The sequence below is a fragment of the Lepisma saccharinum genome, unplaced genomic scaffold (genome assembly GCF_977018435.1).
Source record: "Lepisma saccharinum unplaced genomic scaffold, izLepSacc3.1 HAP1_SCAFFOLD_231, whole genome shotgun sequence".
In the NCBI taxonomy this organism is placed as follows: domain Eukaryota; kingdom Metazoa; phylum Arthropoda; class Insecta; order Zygentoma; family Lepismatidae; genus Lepisma; species Lepisma saccharinum.
The window spans coordinates 1987-21932 of record NW_028143008.1 but is presented as its reverse complement, the minus strand read 5'-3'; the positions used below and the strand labels follow the sequence as shown (position 1 = coordinate 21932).

At 37.9% G+C, this 19946-nt stretch overlaps 1 protein-coding gene across 1 annotated transcript; it reads right to left on the bottom strand.

The window, feature by feature from the left end:
* Nucleotides 1-2376: 2376 nt before the first annotated feature.
* LOC145982526 (uncharacterized) lies at nucleotides 2377-6482 on the bottom strand (the record flags this gene model as incomplete). Its single annotated transcript, XM_083115975.1, has 3 exons — nucleotides 2377-2598; nucleotides 4627-4733; nucleotides 6332-6482. Coding segments are annotated over 3 exons (480 nt in total), but the record flags the coding sequence as incomplete, so codon positions are not given.
* Nucleotides 6483-19946: the final 13464 nt, after the last annotated feature.

Below are 19946 nucleotides of genomic sequence, written 5' to 3'. Positions count from 1 at the left end.
GCAAATTATATGATATGCCTTTCACTCGAAAATTGGAAGGATTGCACATTTTACTTTGCAACTCAAAATTACCAAAATGTTTTACACCCGAGCCCGTGAATGATTAAATTATAAAATATATGTTTCACTGACGGTCCATTTCAAATAACATTGCAAATTGAAGATTTTAATGCTATCAATATGAACAATGATTTGCGTAACTAAGGGAAGGTTAAAAATTAAGAACTTACGTTTCCTGCATAAAATTCACATCTAAATGCTACTTATTAGTATATTATATACTTTGCAGTAGTTGACGAAAAGTGATGATAAATGGAGAAGAAATAACAAGTGAGACTAATTTCTGTAATCTTCTCCCCCCCCTCTTCTCTCTCACCGTTTTCTATGTTCCCGGAATTGCTGGGTTCAGTGGCCTTGGAGATGAGACTTTTTGTTGTCCGTTCTTTGGGAATGTTTTCGATATTATTCCAGTAAAGGGGGGTATATTCGACTCCCAAAGTAATTGTTTGTTTGCTTATAAAACAAAAATTCCCCACCAGGAAAAGTTTTGTGGGGGGAAGAGAGAGAGAGGGGCAGCGGGGTAGGGAGCAACCCCCCCCCCAGGATTTTGTAGTTTCAAACCCTTTAGATTGAAACGTTCTGAAACACTAATTTCCTGAATATCAGTTGTTATCAGTTTGTAATCTTCATACTGTGAATACTAAATTGAATCAACTTGATCAAAACTATCTAGCAACCACAATTTGTAAACAAAGTACCATACTTGCCAGTATATAAGATGCAGTTTTTTCCCATAAAAGTAGGTCTGAAAAAACGGGGTGTGTCTTATATGCAGTTTTATATTAATTTCATTTCTGGAAATTTTCTCTTTGTTATATAATTTCTTTATTGCTTCCTTGCGATGTATGACGAACAAGATTAAAATGTATTCTTTCGTAGTTAGATTGGGTAAGTTATTTGCAGTGTTCAAAAGTAGCATGCTACTTGTAGCGGCGCTACGATAGCTAGCTACAAAATTTGTAGCGGAAGCAAAGCTACAAAATTCTTGCAGTTGTAGCAAAATTTCGCTACAGCTACTTTCTTCTCAGAAACCCTAGAACACTTGTTCGAATCACGTTTTCAGGTAAATTTTGAATGAGAAGATTACAAAAAAAAAAAAAAAAAAAAAAAAAGACAATAATGATTACTTTTGCAGGAGGTTCATAAAGACAGTCTTCCACATGGAAATACAGATAATCTATATTATAAATATCTTGATATCACAGATTATAGATATCTGTGTAATTTATTTCATTGGTATCTGAATAATTATAATATACAGATAAATAACTGACATATATGAATATATTCCAGCTAACAGGAAGGTTTTTTTAACGGCATCGCTATTTTGGGGTGAAACATGCCTCCTTTAAGGCACCCGTGAAAAAAAAGCAAAAAAATAAAAAGGCCTCGTTTGCGCCACCTACAGAATAAATCCATGGTGCAAGAGGCCACAAAATGCCATTAATTACTATGTAAAACAAAACTTGCAGTGTAAAAACGAGTGATCCCTTTTCCACTACAAAGACATACCAATAGTGCCAGCCAGCATTTACCATTGTCAGGATATAGAATCACACCAGCAAGAAATAATTATTACAAGAATGGTGGAAACATTCGGGTTTACACATCAGTTTTCTCAATTATCTTTGTTTCACTTTTCTGTTACTTCCACTGATCATGACAATGAGGATGAATGTTTTATTTAGTAATTTTCTCATCTAGAGTCACTTTTGGCTAATTGTGAGAATGAGGAAGAATGATAAGCAGTATAAGGATTGGAGGAGCAGGAAGAAGGATCCCATCCTCCAGGCGTGTTTCCTAGTTTTTATTTTGAGTTTACTTTATAAACAGATAAGCTAAAGTTTTTTCCTCGGAAATGTGTGCAAAAACGGGGTCTTATCAGGACCTACTCAGCTTTGCAATTAGCCAAAAGTAGCAGAAACATTGACCATGACAACATAAACATTGAAAAGCACTTAATTCCACAGTAACACGCAATGAATTGAATCTATGTAATGCAGTCTTGAATGTTTTCATCATCTGCAGCTCTTGTGTACTCATTGGTCCAACAATGTGTTTTAACTTTCTATTTCTCCCTCCTCCCACTTAAACAATGATTCACTTTTCAAGAGCTTTCAAAATAATATTGAGAGGTTTGTTGTTTGTAATATATTTCTCTGCTGAAAATGCATACCAAATTAAAGAAAAAACTAATGCCTGGGAGACAACCCCATCAGGAAGGTTGACAAGCTTGGCTGAAAGGAAATTGTGGAAATAAAAATAATGTTTAAATACATTACACTTTATTTTTTTTTCCAGTTACATGCACACGTGTTACGAATTCCGTAGTATTTCTTGTAATTCCATGTCTTTAATTTGATTTTCTTTTTTCAATATGTCCATTTTTGGCTCGTGTTCAATTCTCATGCACTTCATCTTAAATTCATGTTCTGCATCGAGACATTCCACTCTCCTTTTGTAGAACTCTTCCTTCAGATTTTTTTTGCGGGGTGTGGTGCATGTTGATTGCGATGATCCTTGGCATAGTTGACCAGGCTGAAAGTAGACATTGCAGTATAAATTAGTGCTTTAATGAAAGACACTTACTCAACTTATTCTTTATCATTTGTCATGCAAAAAGAAAAATGAAAGGTTGTGGATAAATTTCCACCCATAAAGAATACAGTGAAAGGAAATAAGCAAATTTAATGCATGACAATGATTAAGATTCACACTTTGTCCATGAATGGTTATTGTTTTATGTTGGATGATTTGGCGATAACTTCTATGTTGCTGGGAGCTAAGTTTACTGGCCATTTGGGTCACCAACTTCCAAACATGAATTGAAGGGATTTTCCAACCTTTGGCATTGAATTTAATAAGAGATTTAGTAGCAACAAATACTGTGAATTTTTAGGGTGTAGCATCGCACTGGCAGATGTTCATGGGATGGATAATATTAAAATGCAAATTGATTTTTTTGCTTTATCTAATATGCAGGTCATATACAGAATAAAAATTTACAAGTTTCTTAGTCCTCACCTATGTATTTCATTTCATGATGGATGTGGCAAACACAGTTTAATTATTAGCTACAAAAAGTCTCATGTTTCCATGTTGAACAATTGCATAGTTTTTTCAGATTAATTTCGAAGACTCACTACCACTCCCCGGGAACAAACAAAGAAGTGAAGTGTTACCATATCCACTCCAGTACCCTTAGTGAATGAAGGCAGAGATCCTTCAAAATTAATTGGGAGAAAAAAACTATCCAATCGTGAAACACAGAAACATGAAACTACACATATCTGTCCACTGATCCTGTGGAACAAAGGATTTTTTTATCTTCTTGTGCATCATCATTAATTGATTGATTGAATTGCTTTATTTAACTTCGCTTCTTGTGCTACTTTTCGCTAATTTACAAAGATGAGGATGGGTGATGATATGATGAAATTGATAAATGGACACTCACAAACATCCATGGCCAGGATTCGAACCCGGGACCCCGGGCGTCGTAGTCATAATTATTCGCTTTGTATGGCTTTTCGAACGCATTATGTTGGAATGAATTTATATTCTGAGATCTCGATAGTTAATGAAATATATGGGAGAAACAGAATGTCAATACAGGATCCACGAGGGAAAAAAATTGTCCTAAAACAGGAGTTCTGGGGAAAAAAAAACTAGAGAATTGGTCACCCTACGTGCAATTCTATTCTGTGACTCTTATTGATTGAACATTACAGAGTTCACCTGGTCAATAGTAGCTTCAATACTTCCTTCACATTGGAAGAAAAAATATACAGTCGTAATCTTACAGCTTTACTTTCAAAGCTTGCTTTATTAGCATTGAATTTAAAATATTAGGGCATATTTGTTTGCACAAGAAAAGGTTAATTCCGACACAAATCAATGAACTGAATACTTCAATAGTTGTTTGTTTTCTTTTGGAGTTTTTGTTTTAAGTCCACTTTATGCCCAAATAGCCTGGAATATTCAAATAAGAAAATAGCAGATTTCCAAACTTATAAATCATTATATAGGGTGAGGCAGTCAAACGGGAAGATTTGAAAAATTCACAAAAAATAGAGAGCAAATAATATTTATTTTATGAACGTGAATGTACTGTACATGGGTTGAAATTACTAGTGTACCTGAAAAAATGTTCATTTTTAGAATATGGTGTCAGTAAGATAGCATCCTTGGTGTTGCCCACATTATCGGAGTAAATCCGCCCATGACATTGCATAGCATCTCCAACGGAATGTTGTGGATCTCTTGCCGAATTCGCTCCTTCAAATCATCCCTGGTTCTTGTGGGGGTTGTCCTTGAATACTTTGGATTCGAGGTAACCCCAAAGGAAAAAGTCAGGAGCTGCCAAGTTGGGTGAACTGAATCTTACTGACACCATATTCAAAAAATGAACATTTTTCAGGTACACTAGTAATTTCAACTCATGTACAGTACATTCAAGTTAAAAAAATAAATAATATTTGCTCTCTATTTTTTGTGAATTTTTTAAATCTTCCCATTTAACTACCTCACCCTGTACATCTTAGCACAGGATAAAGAGTTACATACCTCCACAGTCTCCACATGCTGCTCATCATCTACAATTACTTGCTCCACTACTTCGTATTCCAGCTCTTCTGCATGGGTTTTCTTTTGGGAGTCATTTATCCTTATATCTGAATTTAAGATAAAAAAAATATTATTTGAATAAAAAAGAATTACTAAGATAATTATTAAATAGGCATAATACAACCACAATCAATTTCATTTTGATGAGACTACAAATTTAAAAAAAAAAATCATATTCATGAGCTGTCAACTGAAAGAGAAATAAAAACAGAAGAATAAAGAATATGTGGTAACAGTTTCATAGATCGGAGACACATTAAAATCGGATATTTTGTGTTTCACATGGTCCATACTTACCAATTGTGTATTGTAGAACATTGCGGTGTCATTATGCTTTTTACATGAACAAATGCAATTTTTAACATTCTGAGTGCTTTATTTTATTCCTTTCTACGCTTCCGGAACACACAATATGGTGGGCACATCTTGACTCAGATTGTGAGTATGCAGTGTTTCAACCTTGAGCACCGAAAAATGCCTACTAACATGTTTGTCACCGGTGGAAATTATGCATGGGTAGCTGATGTATAGCCCAGGTAACTGACGGATAGCCCCACAAACCATTATGTATGGTAGCTGACCGATAGCCCCACGAACCATTTCTGATAAGGTTTGGTTACGTTAGGCAAGCATTGTAAAAAAGAAAGGGGGTTGAACAGTGACAGGGGCTTACGTCAGTCATCAAACGTACACACCATCAGGTTGTCGTAGGGCAAGCAAGTGAAAGCAATGGCAATTGTGCGTCGGTGAGATATTTCTCTTGAAAAATACATGATTTCCCGGTCAAATATATTCCACAATGAAATAAAATACATTGACCTTGGAGAAACTCATTTCGGTAAGTAGTCTCTTGTGTAAAATTGAAGAAATGTGTCTCCGATGTATGAAACGGAGCGATTTTACAATACAGGGAATTTCTCCATTTTGTTTGAAATTCGGCATACTCACTAATTTTGGCCCCCTAATCACGAATCTGCAGTCAAAATTTGGCGCTCACACGTGGAAATAGCAAAATAATCGAAATTAAGTTCTTATTTCCACACCCTCGATTTCCGAATTTCCCGCCGGTTCCGGGCTCCGCCCCTGGGGTAATCGACCTACCGCCCCCAACCGCTATCGAGGCCCCGCCTATATCTATAGACTCCCTGTTAAGGGCATGTTAGAAAGTGGCCGGATTCACCTACCCCCAAATAAGCGCCAAATTTATACGTGAGCGCCAAATTTTAAGTGCAGATTCGTGATTAGGAGACCCAAATTAGTAAGTAACCGAAAATTCAAACAAATTGGAGAAATTCCCTGTATTGTTAAATTATACCTATGAAACTCTTACTGAATATGTACCAAACAGCTTTGAGATTAGAAACAACATGTAAAAAAAATACATACATTGTAATGTTAACTTTTTAAAGTTATATATATTTTTTTGTCTAAGTATTTCTTCCAGTTCTTAATTCACATGTGTAACTTAATTAAAATAACGATAAAAAATATCAAGTACATTTTTGCATTTCAGCTACTTGGTACTTGGTTTTCATTTGAGATTTCCTTTCCTTATAAAAATATTATTGGTAAATCAAAATTTATTTTTTCACTAAACCCTACCATTAGTGCTTCAAAATTTCCACAATGTTAATAAAAAACTTACCATAAACAACTTCAGGATGGAAACCAACATCATCATCAAACTGGTTTGCCAGTGGACAGAACTGGGGTTTCATAGCTGCTAGCAGCTTCTCGTCCGACTCATCTGTCCTTGGTGGAACAAACCCCCCACCACCAGTCTTGTAAATTTCCACCTGAAATGCAATTAATTTGTTTTAATAACACAAGAAAACAAACATAAATAAACTAATTTCCATCTGACATCATAAAAGCATGCAATAGTGTTATAATTTTCCCGTTACAAGCACGTACAATTTTTTTTCTGGAGTGACTACCTTCGTCAGGTTTTGAGGTACTTTCACTACGTTTTAAACTGTGCATGCAGATGATCTACGACCTGGTAGTTTGTGCATTTATTTTCATACGGCTGAAAAGTACCTTTTCCTGCACATCATGAAGTTAGAAAAAAATACTGGCTTGTGTTATGATATCAATTGTTCTTGCTAAATGTCATGTGATGTAGGTATGATGGGGTATAGCAATCCTAAATGCTTTTGTTATTAGGTTAGGCAGGCCAGGTTTAGAGTTAACATTAAAATTACTTTCAAAAATACTTCTAATACCTAATTATGTGATTTCTGGTCCATCAGTTTAAGCTATTCTCACCACCAAGTGAATCATGTACGAAAGCATACCTCCCACGACATAAATCTCGCCATACATCTATTCGAAACCAAATTAATCACATATTTGTAGCTAAAAATCCATTACAACCCCATAACCAATGGCACATTGGTGGTTCCCATAATTTTTCGTGGCTAATTGTCCTAAAAATACTTTGAAAAATTAACTTACCTTGTCATTTGCATACGACTCTTTTTGCCCTTTTCTTCAGATTTTCATAACAAAGTTTCAAACTTTTCCAGTCTCGCTCGTTCTCATCTGACGCAGAATTAAAGTCCACCCTCAGATTTTGCCACGCGGTCTCTTTCCTCTTTGAGGTGAAACTATCGGTCTTTTTATTGGTACTATTATCGTATGGTCAAAACACCTACGAATCATGTATTTCGGACTTCTTTACATTGCTAACGTGTTGCGGAACCAGGGGGGGCCACTCCGCGACTTGCACGTTATTGGCTAGAGCTTGTGACGTCACCAAGCGGACACGAGCGGTTGAAAGCTATGCGTAGAATGTAGCAGATGGCCCATGAAACGCTGTGTTTTCATGTATCTTTTGATATTATACACCAAAGCTGTTAATTTGATTTGACAGCAAGAGATCAAATACGCGATAGAAGAATACATTTATTCCAAAACAATGCATAGTTTATTTTTCATACATTATATGCGTGATATCTTGTCCCTGCAGGCTGTAGTCCACTGCCGGCTTTTCTTTCCAGCTAACCTATTGCATTTATTTTAAATGTCTCATTCTAAGGAAAGTTCTTGTCCGGGCATATTCTGATATGTCTTTTTACTGAATATCCTGGAATTTCCCTTTAATATTTTTACGCTACTTTTAACATTCTCCAGTTGATCGCCACGATGAGGATAAATTTGTTTTTGTAATTTAGCGTCTTCTTCCACTTTTGGCTAATCGCGACGAAGAGGATGAGTGATGATTAGTTTAAATTGATGAAGGGACACTCGTAGCAGGCACGTATCCAAGGGGGAGCTTAGGGGGCTCGAACCCCCCAAAAAGTTTTCTGTTTACAATAGATAAAATGAGGTATTTGGTTTCTTGTGGTCGGAAATAAAATAATGTGACGATAATTTAAGGAGAGGAATAATTATCGAGTCAAGCACGTATCCAAGGTGGGAATCAGGGGTCTCCAGCACCCCCTTCAGGAAATTACGCTACATAAAATTAGGTTCATGGCTTCTTAAATAATGTGATGATAATTTGAGAGAAATAATTATCGAGGCAAGACACAGAAGAATGTTCTATAACCCTGTTATTGTTAATAGCGCGCACCCAAGGTGGGATCAGGGGGCTGGAGTCCACCTTAATTTTTTTCAGTTTACACTACATAAAATTAGGTTTTTGTTTTCTTGAATAGTGTGCCGATGATATAAGGAGAGAAATACTTACCAAGGCAATACGGAGACTGTTCTATAACCCTGTTGTTGATAATATTGCATTAAAACTTTTTTTGAGCTTTCGGTGTTGTCGCTGCACTATGTAAAGACTTGTCAGCATTTGGAAGCTGCAAACGTAGCGCCACACGTAGGGCGATTCATGGTAATTTTTTAATCTCTGGAAAGCGCGAGAGGGAAAGTTCATGAATAAGAGAAGGAGTCGAAATACTGGTAACATTAACGAATCGTTTTATCTGCGGAACATTCTAGAATATAATGAGGTTAAAATACGTGGCTTCAATTTCCAAGTTGATCTGTACAACAGAATCTGTTAATGAGAATTCAAAGGTAAGTGTGACAGTTCATTCATACTGTCGATTAGTGATCAATCAGTGTCCATTGGTGGCTTTACAAGATCTAGTGATTCGAAGATGAAAAGAACTAAATACCGTAAAGTAACGAAGTCTACTACTAGTTCCAATTGGGGTCCAAAGTTGAAGACATTGACGACAGCGGATCTTCCGGAGCCTCAGTGTAGTGCTAGTTCGGGTCGAGGGCCGAAGGGATCAACAACAATCCAACAATCAACAACCAACAATCTGTGTATTACTCTGTGCTGTTTGTGATCCACATGGATTTGTGATCATCCCTTCATCCATTTCATCTACTCACCATTCATTTTCATCTTTGCGATTAGCCAAGAGGTAAATTATACTTGAAATAAAACAAAAGTAATACAAATACAAAAAAAAAATAATGGAAAGTAGACCTAGTGTCCGGGTACTGCAACATCATTTGGAGCTCGAATCATCATTTGGAGCTCGATTGCCTTAATGGATTTCTCTCGTAAGGTGCAGTGTTGCCAACTTCTTACTCGAAAAAATCACCAAGGTTTTTTTGGTCTAACCTAACCTAAAGCAAGGAGTTGGCAATCTTGCTTGAGAGTTCTGCAACCGAAAGTGGGACTCGCAGTGTTGTTAACATCTTACTCGAAAAAAATCACCAAGGTTTTTGTCTTGGTCTAACCTAACCTAAAGCAAGGAGCTGGCAACTTTGCTTGAGGCTTGTTTTACAGTGCATAAAGCAATTTTTGGTAACCTACTGGTATTTTTGCCATAGCTTTTTACAAAAATGAGAGAGGAGAGAGAGAGAAGGAAGAGTTAAACAACCGACAGCCTACCTACAGTTTTTTTTTGTCTAACCTAACCTAAAGCAAGAAGCTGGCAACCTTGCTTGAGGCTTGCCTTACAGTGCATAAAGCAAAGTTGCCAACCTACTGGTACTTTTGCTATGGCCTTTTATAAAAAAAAAGAGTGGAGAGAGAAGGAGAGGAGGAAGAGTTAAACAACCGACAGCTGCCAACACCCACCCTAACCTAACCTAACCTAACCTAACCTAACCTACTCTAACCTAACCTAACCTAACCTAACCTAACCCAACCTAACCTACTCTAACCTAACCTAACCTAACCTAACCTAACCTAACCTAACCTACTCTAACCTAACCTAACCTAACCTAACCAGGTCTAACCTAGCCTAAAGCAAGGAGCTGGCAACTTTACTTAAGACTTGCCTTACAGTGCATAAAGCAAGGTTGCCAACCTACTGGTATTTTTGCCATAGCCTTTTACAAAAAAAAGAGAGGAGAGAGTGAGAGGGAAGAGTTAAACAACCGACAGCTGCCAACACCCACCCTAACCTAACCTAACCTAACCTAACCTAACCTAACCTAACCCACCCTAACCTAACCTAACCTAACCTAACCTAACCTAACCTAGGCTGTGTTTGTATTGGCAAGTGCTTTGTCCTGTTCTCTACTGTTGCTTTTGCGTGCCGTCGAAGTTACGTCCAAGTCGTCCGAATCTACATGTCCTCTTGTAGTACGGTTGTTATTTTTCCTGCTAGGTGACAGTCCGAACTTCACCTACCGCGCTCTGGGGCGCAGGCGCATCGCACGGAAGCAGAAGGCAGATGCTAAACAAACATGACAATGATTTCTATCTATTTACTACTCATATTAAAAATATAACATGCTATTTTATTATTTACAATTTTTCTATATTTAGTATTATCGATAAAATGTTAAAGTATAACCGAGTTTTACATCCTCTAATCAGTATATGTTGCCTGTACAAAGTGAAAGTTAGAATATGGCTGCCAAGTGCAGCGTCACAGCGAGTTCAAGCGTGCATCTGTCGTGCCTCTCTGCTCTTCCCTCCGACTCCACGTCTGTTGCGAATTCGGACAACGGAGGTTGGCTGAGTCCCCGGATGGAACGGTGCTCTAGGTGACATCTGCTGCCGATTCGGATGCGGCCCTAACCTAACCCACCCTAACCTAACCTAACCTAACCTAACCTACTCTAACCTAACCTAACCTAACCTAACCTAACCAGATCTAACCTAGCCTAAAGCAAGAAGCTGGCAACCTTGCTTGAGGCTTGTCTTACAGTGCATAAAGCAAGGTTGCTAACCTACTGGTATTTTTGCCATAACTTTTTACAAAAAAAAAACAGAGAGAGGAGAGAAAGAGAGGGAAGAGTTAAGCGTATTATCTGCTTTCATGTCAGATTTTACCAACCTGTGAGCTGTAGTGTTTAGGTGACAAGCGACCTGCTCAAATAGGAATTGGCAGCACTGACTTATAAACCCACTGGGTCCTCTTGGCATGTTTTTTTCATGATGTGTTGCTAGACTATTGAGCATCTTGGCGTATACAATGTATATATTTTGAGAGGGGGGTTATAGCTTTTTATGCTGTATGAATACTGGAAGCTTGACAGTGACAACCAACAGAATAGGTAAACCTACATCCAGGAACTGGCAACACTAGTTTCTGACAGTGAATTTGAAATAAAATATTAAACAAAATACATGAGTAAGCACTGTGATTACAAATAGTACCAGTGTTGTGCCCCCAACTCCAACTGGGCAACTGGGGAAAATAATTGTACAACAATTTGTACCTAATTGTACAATACTTGTACCTAATTGTACAACATATACACAGGCATAAAAAAAGAACCTTCCCGCAACTTACTTCATGTACAATTTAATATGATTTTACAACTGTGAAAAGAAAGCATATGTGTTCTGTATACACACATTTATTCTTATTTTTCGAAGTTGAATGAAGCACGTGTTTCTACGCTCTCGTAATACTGACCTTGCCCCAGTGATTTTAAATTGCTTCCATCCGCTTTTTTTTTCCTGTGTTATTTCCGCATGCACGCAACATTCGCTTTCAATAGACAGAAGGAGTTTTAGTATAGCAGGCTCCAAGTTTTACAATTTATTAAATTAAACAATAATTTATGTAAGAATATACTTGTACTTACCGAACACAAAATAATAAAAGCACATGTGAATGTTTGCGTGTGTTTATGTTATATGACGACTGAGTAAAAAATAATGTTGACTCCCCGAAAGATAAAAGTTCCCGGTTCGACATCAGATGCATGCAAATTTTATGTTTTGCTCTCCAAAATCTTGATTTTTATGTTTGTGCTATTTGTCATACAGTAGAGGAGAAGAGGGGAGAGGGGAGGGGAGGGCGTACTATTAGTGCCATCTATTAGCAAACAATAGAAATAAAAAAGTAGGGGTCAAACTTTTTCAACACCCAAAAATTTTAAACGTCCTCGTTTAGTAATACGATTAGCTGAAGATGTTTAAAAGAGTACTCTTAGTCGACAAAGCTAGTTGCTAGGGCCCATATATTGCTAAAATGTTCTTTGATTTGCATATTTCTCATACCGCCATATGTTGTTCTAGTTGACTTCTTCCAAAAAATTGCTAATTAGCGAGAGTTAATTAAGCAAGGTAAGTAAAAGAAGCAAATAGGACAATATGTGGTGGCGTGGAAATATGTAAAAATTCGACTCGATTCGAATTAAAATTGAGGGATATTTTGCAGTTTTTTCCTATAATGTACAAAACATTTACTGTACATAATTTTTTCCATTTACAACAGTATAAAATAAGAGGAATGTGTGACAATATCCATATTAATTAGGAAGGTATGTCGTATGCTAGGTTAGCTAATTGCGTCTTCTACAGCTTCACTGTTTAGAGGAAAGATGGAAAAGAGAGCTCTACGGAAACTAACGCTCTTAACAATATTGAACGCCCCGTGAAAATTATATATAAATAAGCCATAAGCGTATTATCTGCTTTCACGTCAGATTTTCCCGACCTGTGAGCTGTAATGTTTAGGTGACAAGCGACGCACTCAAATATAATACCGTTGACAATATTGTACGCCCCGTGAAAATTATATATAAATAAACCATAAACGTATTATCTGCTTTCACGTCAGATTTTCCCGACCTGTGAGCTGTAATGTTTAGGCGACAAGCGACGCACTCAAATATAATACCGTTGACAATATTGTACGCCCCGTGAAAATTATATATAAATAAGCCATAAACGTATTATCTGCTTTCACGTCAGATTTTCCCGACCTGTGAGCTGTAGTGTTTAGGCGACAAGCGACGCGCTCAAATATAATACCGTTGACAATATTGTACGCCCCGTGAAAATTATATATAAATAAGCCATAAGCGTATTATCTGCTTTCACGTCAGATTTTCCCGACCTGTGAGTTGTAGTGTTTAAGTGACAAGCGACGCGCTCAAATATAATACCGTTGATAATATTGTACGCCCCGTGAAAATTATATATAAATAAACCATAAGCGTATTATCTGCTTTCACGTCAGATTTTCCCGACCTGTGAGCTGTAGTGTTTAGGTGACAAGCGACGCGCTCAAATATAATACCGTTGACAATATTGTACGCCCCGTGAAAATTATATATAAATCAACCATAAGCGTATTATCTGCTTTCACGTCAGATTTTCCCGACCTGTGAGCTGTAGTGTTTAGGTGACAAGCGACGCGCTCAAATATAATACCGTTGACAATATTGTACGCCCCGTGAAAATTATATATAAATAAGCCATAAGCGTATTATCTGCTTTCACGTCAGATTTTCCCGACCTGTGAGCTGTAATGTTTAGGTGACAAGCGACGCGCTCAAATATAATACCGTTGACAATATTGTACGCCCCGTGAAAATTATATATAAATAAACCATAAACGTATTATCTGCTTTCACGTCAGATTTTCCCGACCTGTGAGCTGTAGTGTTTAGGTGACAAGCGACGCACTCAAATATAATACCGTTGACAATATTGTACGCCCCGTGAAAATTATATATAAATAAACCATAAACGTATTATCTGCTTTCACGTCAGATTTTCCCGACCTGTGAGCTGTAGTGTTTAGGTGACAAGCGACGCGCTCAAATATAATACCGTTGACAATATTGTACGCCCCGTGAAAATTATATATAAATAAGCCATAAACGTATTATCTGCTTTCACGTCAGATTTTCCCGACCTGTGAGCTGTAGTGTTTAGGCGACAAGCGACGCGCTTAAATATAATACCGTTGACAATATATTGTACGTATATTGTATTGTATAGGAGACTAGAAGCATATAATTTGGCGAAAAAAAAAAACCCAAAGTAAGGTTATAGAAAATAGTTAAAAAAAGTGAGCAATTATATTTTGCATTGCACAGCATTTGGTATTAAATAACATACCCCCAAAAAATCTCTGCATTATGCGTTCTGTAAAAAATTGCCCTACGTGCCAAACTGCTGTGTCAAGTAAACATTTTCAAAAGCACTGTCGTACTTGTGTGCCGGGAAAGTAAATATGTGCGACCAAACTGTGCTCTAAGTGTGGAATAAATTTTACTATTGCCAACTTCAAGTTGTTTTTTTTTGACACGTATATATATTATTATTTTTTTAACGGAGGAAGAAAGTTCGTGCTTTGGAAAACGCGAGGATGTGCGTAGTGATATCATCCGACTCCTGCATAGACTTGTACCAATCATCAGTATACTGTCTTCTTCCCTGCCTTGCCTCGTACAGTTCGTCCGACCTATCGTTCAATTTCTCCCCTGCAGCCGAAAGCAGAATGTTGAGATCACCGCACCTCAGGCCGCTGATCTCCCGAAGATGGTCCTTGAGAACCATTTCACAAGGGATGCGAAATTCTGGCGTCGTTCTTGCTATGATTACAAGTTTCTCTACATCTCCGTTTACTGCGTGTTTAAATATTTTACATAGTAGCTCGGGCGGCAAATCAGTTATGCAAGCCATGTTGTTTTTTTACTGTATGTTATTTATATACCCTACCCCAATTTTTGTTTCGTGTTCATGGCGATGGTGGTAGAGTGCCACACACGTAAATTTGCCGTTGCGTAGAAACGAATTTTCGTTTCGTCTCCCTCTCTCTTAGCATCATGTGTTCTACCCTGCTTGATAATCTTTGCTATTGTTGCCATATTGTTATTCTATTCCTGGACACACTCGTGCAAACATCATTGAAAACAATTGAATAGTGCTCCAGCTTGCGGTTCCCACCGTTCGGTAGGGACGCTAATGTGGCAGTATAGCACGGCGTAGTGCTTGCTTCTTTTATGCAGTGCATGTTTATTGGCTAGCTAGTAACTAGTGTTGCCAACTGTAATAATGAAGTACTATTTCTGTCATGGAAGGGAAAAAGGCAGGTAAAGTGGCGGCGAGTTTTGTTGGATTGGAAGCACCATATTTTTATTTTATACTAAGTATTTGACCGGTTTGACGTTGTGTGCGTGTATTGCGTGTGTGTATGTAAAAGTGTGTGTTTGCTAATGAATGTTAAATTCCATAATGCCTCCAGTTCTGTCGAGTTCATGAAGGAGGAAGCCAGTCATGGTGTTAGCATCCCAATAAAGCATTTTGGCAAGAGACCAGCAAACAGCAGCAACAAATTGTTCATATTTTATAATTTTGGAATTATTTCAAATAAATAAATTATGTAGCTCCAACATCATTTCAACTCTGGCTCCGGCACGTGTTCTTGTAGAAATTGCATAGAGGAGGCTGTTATTTTTACTGCTTAATGCGATACATATTGTTTTCTGTGTTAAAATTGCCATGTTTTGATGGGTGATAAGCCTATTGAAAACTGTGATTGAGCGAGATATTCTTTTGCGCTGAATAGTATTGAAATAGCATAAGAAGTCTTATTATTTATTTTATATTTTGATGTTATAGTTAGGAATATATTGATTTTCAATTTTCCGTTGCTGCGTAATGACCAGGGGGGTCGAAATAGAGCGGCATCTGCCGCCACCTCCCAGGGAGGCAAAATGACTAGCACCGGCCCTGGTTCATAACAAAAGAAAAAGCCGCGCAGCTTATCGTCTAGTGGCAGTATATGTATTTGTTATTGTTGTGGAAGCCGGCATCTTTTGTAAATGTACAACAAAGGCAACTGACTGTCGCCGATCTCAGAGAGGAAATAATAATACTGCTTCAGGAGGAGTGTTATGGTGCAATTGTAGCGGTTTAACACGTTGGCATGTTATTATCTGCCGTTGCAGTTCCATACCAGTGTATACGGGTTTTGGAAGTGAAAAGTTAGAACGCCACCAGTGCATTAAAAATGCAATGAAAAATAATATATATATTCGAAAAGTTTGGAGCAATCCAAATACCAGCAACTGATGAAACTGTACGATGGTCTGGACATTGCAACGTTCGCCTCGGAAATAAAACCACTCGACGATTGTCGTGAAAATTCAGTTGTTGTGTTCGACGACGCCATCCTGGAAAATCAAAAATGAAATTTGCAACTTTTTCACGCAAGGTCGTCACAAAAAAAATGGATTGTTTTTACTTAGCTCAAACGTTTTCCAAAATTCCAAAACAGTTAGTACGCGACAACGCTAATTTCATATGTTTGTTTCGTCAAGATCACACCAACCTCAAGCACGCGTACGATGACTACGTAGACGGAGACATGAACTACAATTAATTTTCGGAATGCTGCTGCTCTACTTGCTGGAACGGTGACGATTTCGGATTCGTGACGATCGACATGACGAGGAAACCCAACGACGGAAAATACAGAAACAAAATCAACGACTTTCTAAACGTTGCAACGTTGTGAGAAACGACGTTTATTTATATACGTACGTACGTTACAACGTTGCAACGTTTAGAAAGTCGTTGATTTTGTTTCTGTATTTTCCGTCGTTGGGTTTCCTCGTCATGTCGATCGTCACGAATCCGAAATCGTCACCGTTCCAGCAAGTAGAGCAGCAGCATTCCGAAAATTAATTGTAGTTCATGTCTCCGTCTACGTAGTCATCGTACGCGTGCTTGAGGTTGGTGTGATCTTGACGAAACAAACATATGAAATTAGCGTTGTCGCGTACTAACTGTTTTGGAATTTTGGAAAACGTTTGAGCTAAGTAAAAACAATCCATTTTTTTTGTGACGACCTTGCGTGAAAAAGTTGCAAATTTCATTTTTGATTTTCCAGGATGGCGTCGTCGAACACAACAACTGAATTTTCACGACAATCGTCGAGTGGTTTTATTTCCGAGGCGAACGTTGCAATGTCCAGACCATCGTACAGTTTCATCAGTTGCTGGTATTTGGATTGCTCCAAACTTTTCGAATATATATATTATTTTTCATTGCATTTTTAATGCACTGGTGGCGTTCTAACTTTTCACTTCCAAAACCCGTATACACTGGTATGGAACTGCAACGGCAGATAATAACATGCCAACGTGTTAAACCGCTACAATTGCACCATAACACTCCTCCTGAAGCAGTATTATTATTTCCTCTCTGAGATCGGCGACAGTCAGTTGCCTTTGTTGTACATTTACAAAAGATGCCGGCTTCCACAACAATAACAAATACATATACTGCCACTAGACGATAAGCTGCGCGGCTTTTTCTTTTGTTATGAACCAGGGCCGGTGCTAGTCATTTTGCCTCCCTGGGAGGTGGCGGCAGATGCCGCTCTATTTCGACCCCCCTGGTCATTACGCAGCAACGGAAAATTGAAAATCAATATATTCCTAACTATAACATCAAAATATAAAATAAATAATAAGACTTCTTATGCTATTTCAATACTATTCAGCGCAAAAGAATATCTCGCTCAATCACAGTTTTCAATAGGCTTATCACCCATCAAAACATGGCAATTTTAACACAGAAAACAATATGTATCGCATTAAGCAGTAAAAATAACAGCCTCCTCTATGCAATTTCTACAAGAACACGTGCCGGAGCCAGAGTTGAAATGATGTTGGAGCTACATAATTTATTTATTTGAAATAATTCCAAAATTATAAAATATGAACAATTTGTTGCTGCTGTTTGCTGGTCTCTTGCCAAAATGCTTTATTGGGATGCTAACACCATGACTGGCTTCCTCCTTCATGAACTCGACAGAACTGGAGGCATTATGGAATTTAACATTCATTAGCAAACACACACTTTTACATACACACACGCAATACACGCACACAACGTCAAACCGGTCAAATACTTAGTATAAAATAAAAATATGGTGCTTCCAATCCAACAAAACTCGCCGCCACTTTACCTGCCTTTTTCCCTTCCATGACAGAAATAGTACTTCATTATTACAGTTGGCAACACTAGTTACTAGCTAGCCAATAAACATGCACTGCATAAAAGAAGCAAGCACTACGCCGTGCTATACTGCCACATTAGCGTCCCTACCGAACGGTGGGAACCGCAAGCTGGAGCACTATTCAATTGTTTTCAATGATGTTTGCACGAGTGTGTCCAGGAATAGAATAACAATATGGCAACAATAGCAAAGATTATCAAGCAGGGTAGAACACATGATGCTAAGAGAGAGGGAGACGAAACGAAAATTCGTTTCTACGCAACGGCAAATTTACGTGTGTGGCACTCTACCACCATCGCCATGAACACGAAACAAAAATTGGGGTAGGGTATATAAATAACATACAGTAAAAAAACAACATGGCTTGCATAACTGATTTGCCGCCCGAGCTACTATGTAAAATATTTAAACACGCAGTAAACGGAGATGTAGAGAAACTTGTAATCATAGCAAGAACGACGCCAGAATTTCGCATCCCTTGTGAAATGGTTCTCAAGGACCATCTTCGGGAGATCAGCGGCCTGAGGTGCGGTGATCTCAACATTCTGCTTTCGGCTGCAGGGGAGAAATTGAACGATAGGTCGGACGAACTGTACGAGGCAAGGCAGGGAAGAAGACAGTATACTGATGATTGGTACAAGTCTATGCAGGAGTCGGATGATATCACTACGCACATCCTCGCGTTTTCCAAAGCACGAACTTTCTTCCTCCGTTAAAAAAATAATAATATATATACGTGTCAAAAAAAAACAACTTGAAGTTGGCAATAGTAAAATTTATTCCACACTTAGAGCACAGTTTGGTCGCACATATTTACTTTCCCGGCACACAAGTACGACAGTGCTTTTGAAAATGTTTACTTGACACAGCAGTTTGGCACGTAGGGCAATTTTTTACAGAACGCATAATGCAGAGATTTTTTGGGGGTATGTTATTTAATACCAAATGCTGTGCAATGCAAAATATAATTGCTCACTTTTTTTAACTATTTTCTATAACCTTACTTTGGGTTTTTTTTTTTCGCCAAATTATATGCTTCTAGTCTCCTATACAATACAATATACGTACAATATATTGTCAACGGTATTATATTTAAGCGCGTCGCTTGTCGCCTAAACACTACAGCTCACAGGTCGGGAAAATCTGACGTGAAAGCAGATAATACGTTTATGGCTTATTTATATATAATTTTCACGGGGCGTACAATATTGTCAACGGTATTATATTTGAGCGCGTCGCTTGTCACCTAAACACTACAGCTCACAGGTCGGGAAAATCTGACGTGAAAGCAGATAATACGTTTATGGTTTATTTATATATAATTTTCACGGGCGTACAATATTGTCAACGGTATTATATTTGAGTGCGTCGCTTGTCACCTAAACACTACAGCTCACAGGTCGGGAAAATCTGACGTGAAAGCAGATAATACGTTTATGGTTTATTTATATATAATTTTCACGGGGCGTACAATATTGTCAACGGTATTATATTTGAGCGCGTCGCTTGTCACCTAAACATTACAGCTCACAGGTCGGGAAAATCTGACGTGAAAGCAGATAATACGCTTATGGCTTATTTATATATAATTTTCACGGGGCGTACAATATTGTCAACGGTATTATATTTGAGCGCGTCGCTTGTCACCTAAACACTACAGCTCACAGGTCGGGAAAATCTGACGTGAAAGCAGATAATACGCTTATGGTTGATTTATATATAATTTTCACGGGGCGTACAATATTGTCAACGGTATTATATTTGAGCGCGTCGCTTGTCACCTAAACACTACAGCTCACAGGTCGGGAAAATCTGACGTGAAAGCAGATAATACGCTTATGGTTTATTTATATATAATTTTCACGGGGCGTACAATATTATCAACGGTATTATATTTGAGCGCGTCGCTTGTCACTTAAACACTACAACTCACAGGTCGGGAAAATCTGACGTGAAAGCAGATAATACGCTTATGGCTTATTTATATATAATTTTCACGGGGCGTACAATATTGTCAACGGTATTATATTTGAGCGCGTCGCTTGTCGCCTAAACACTACA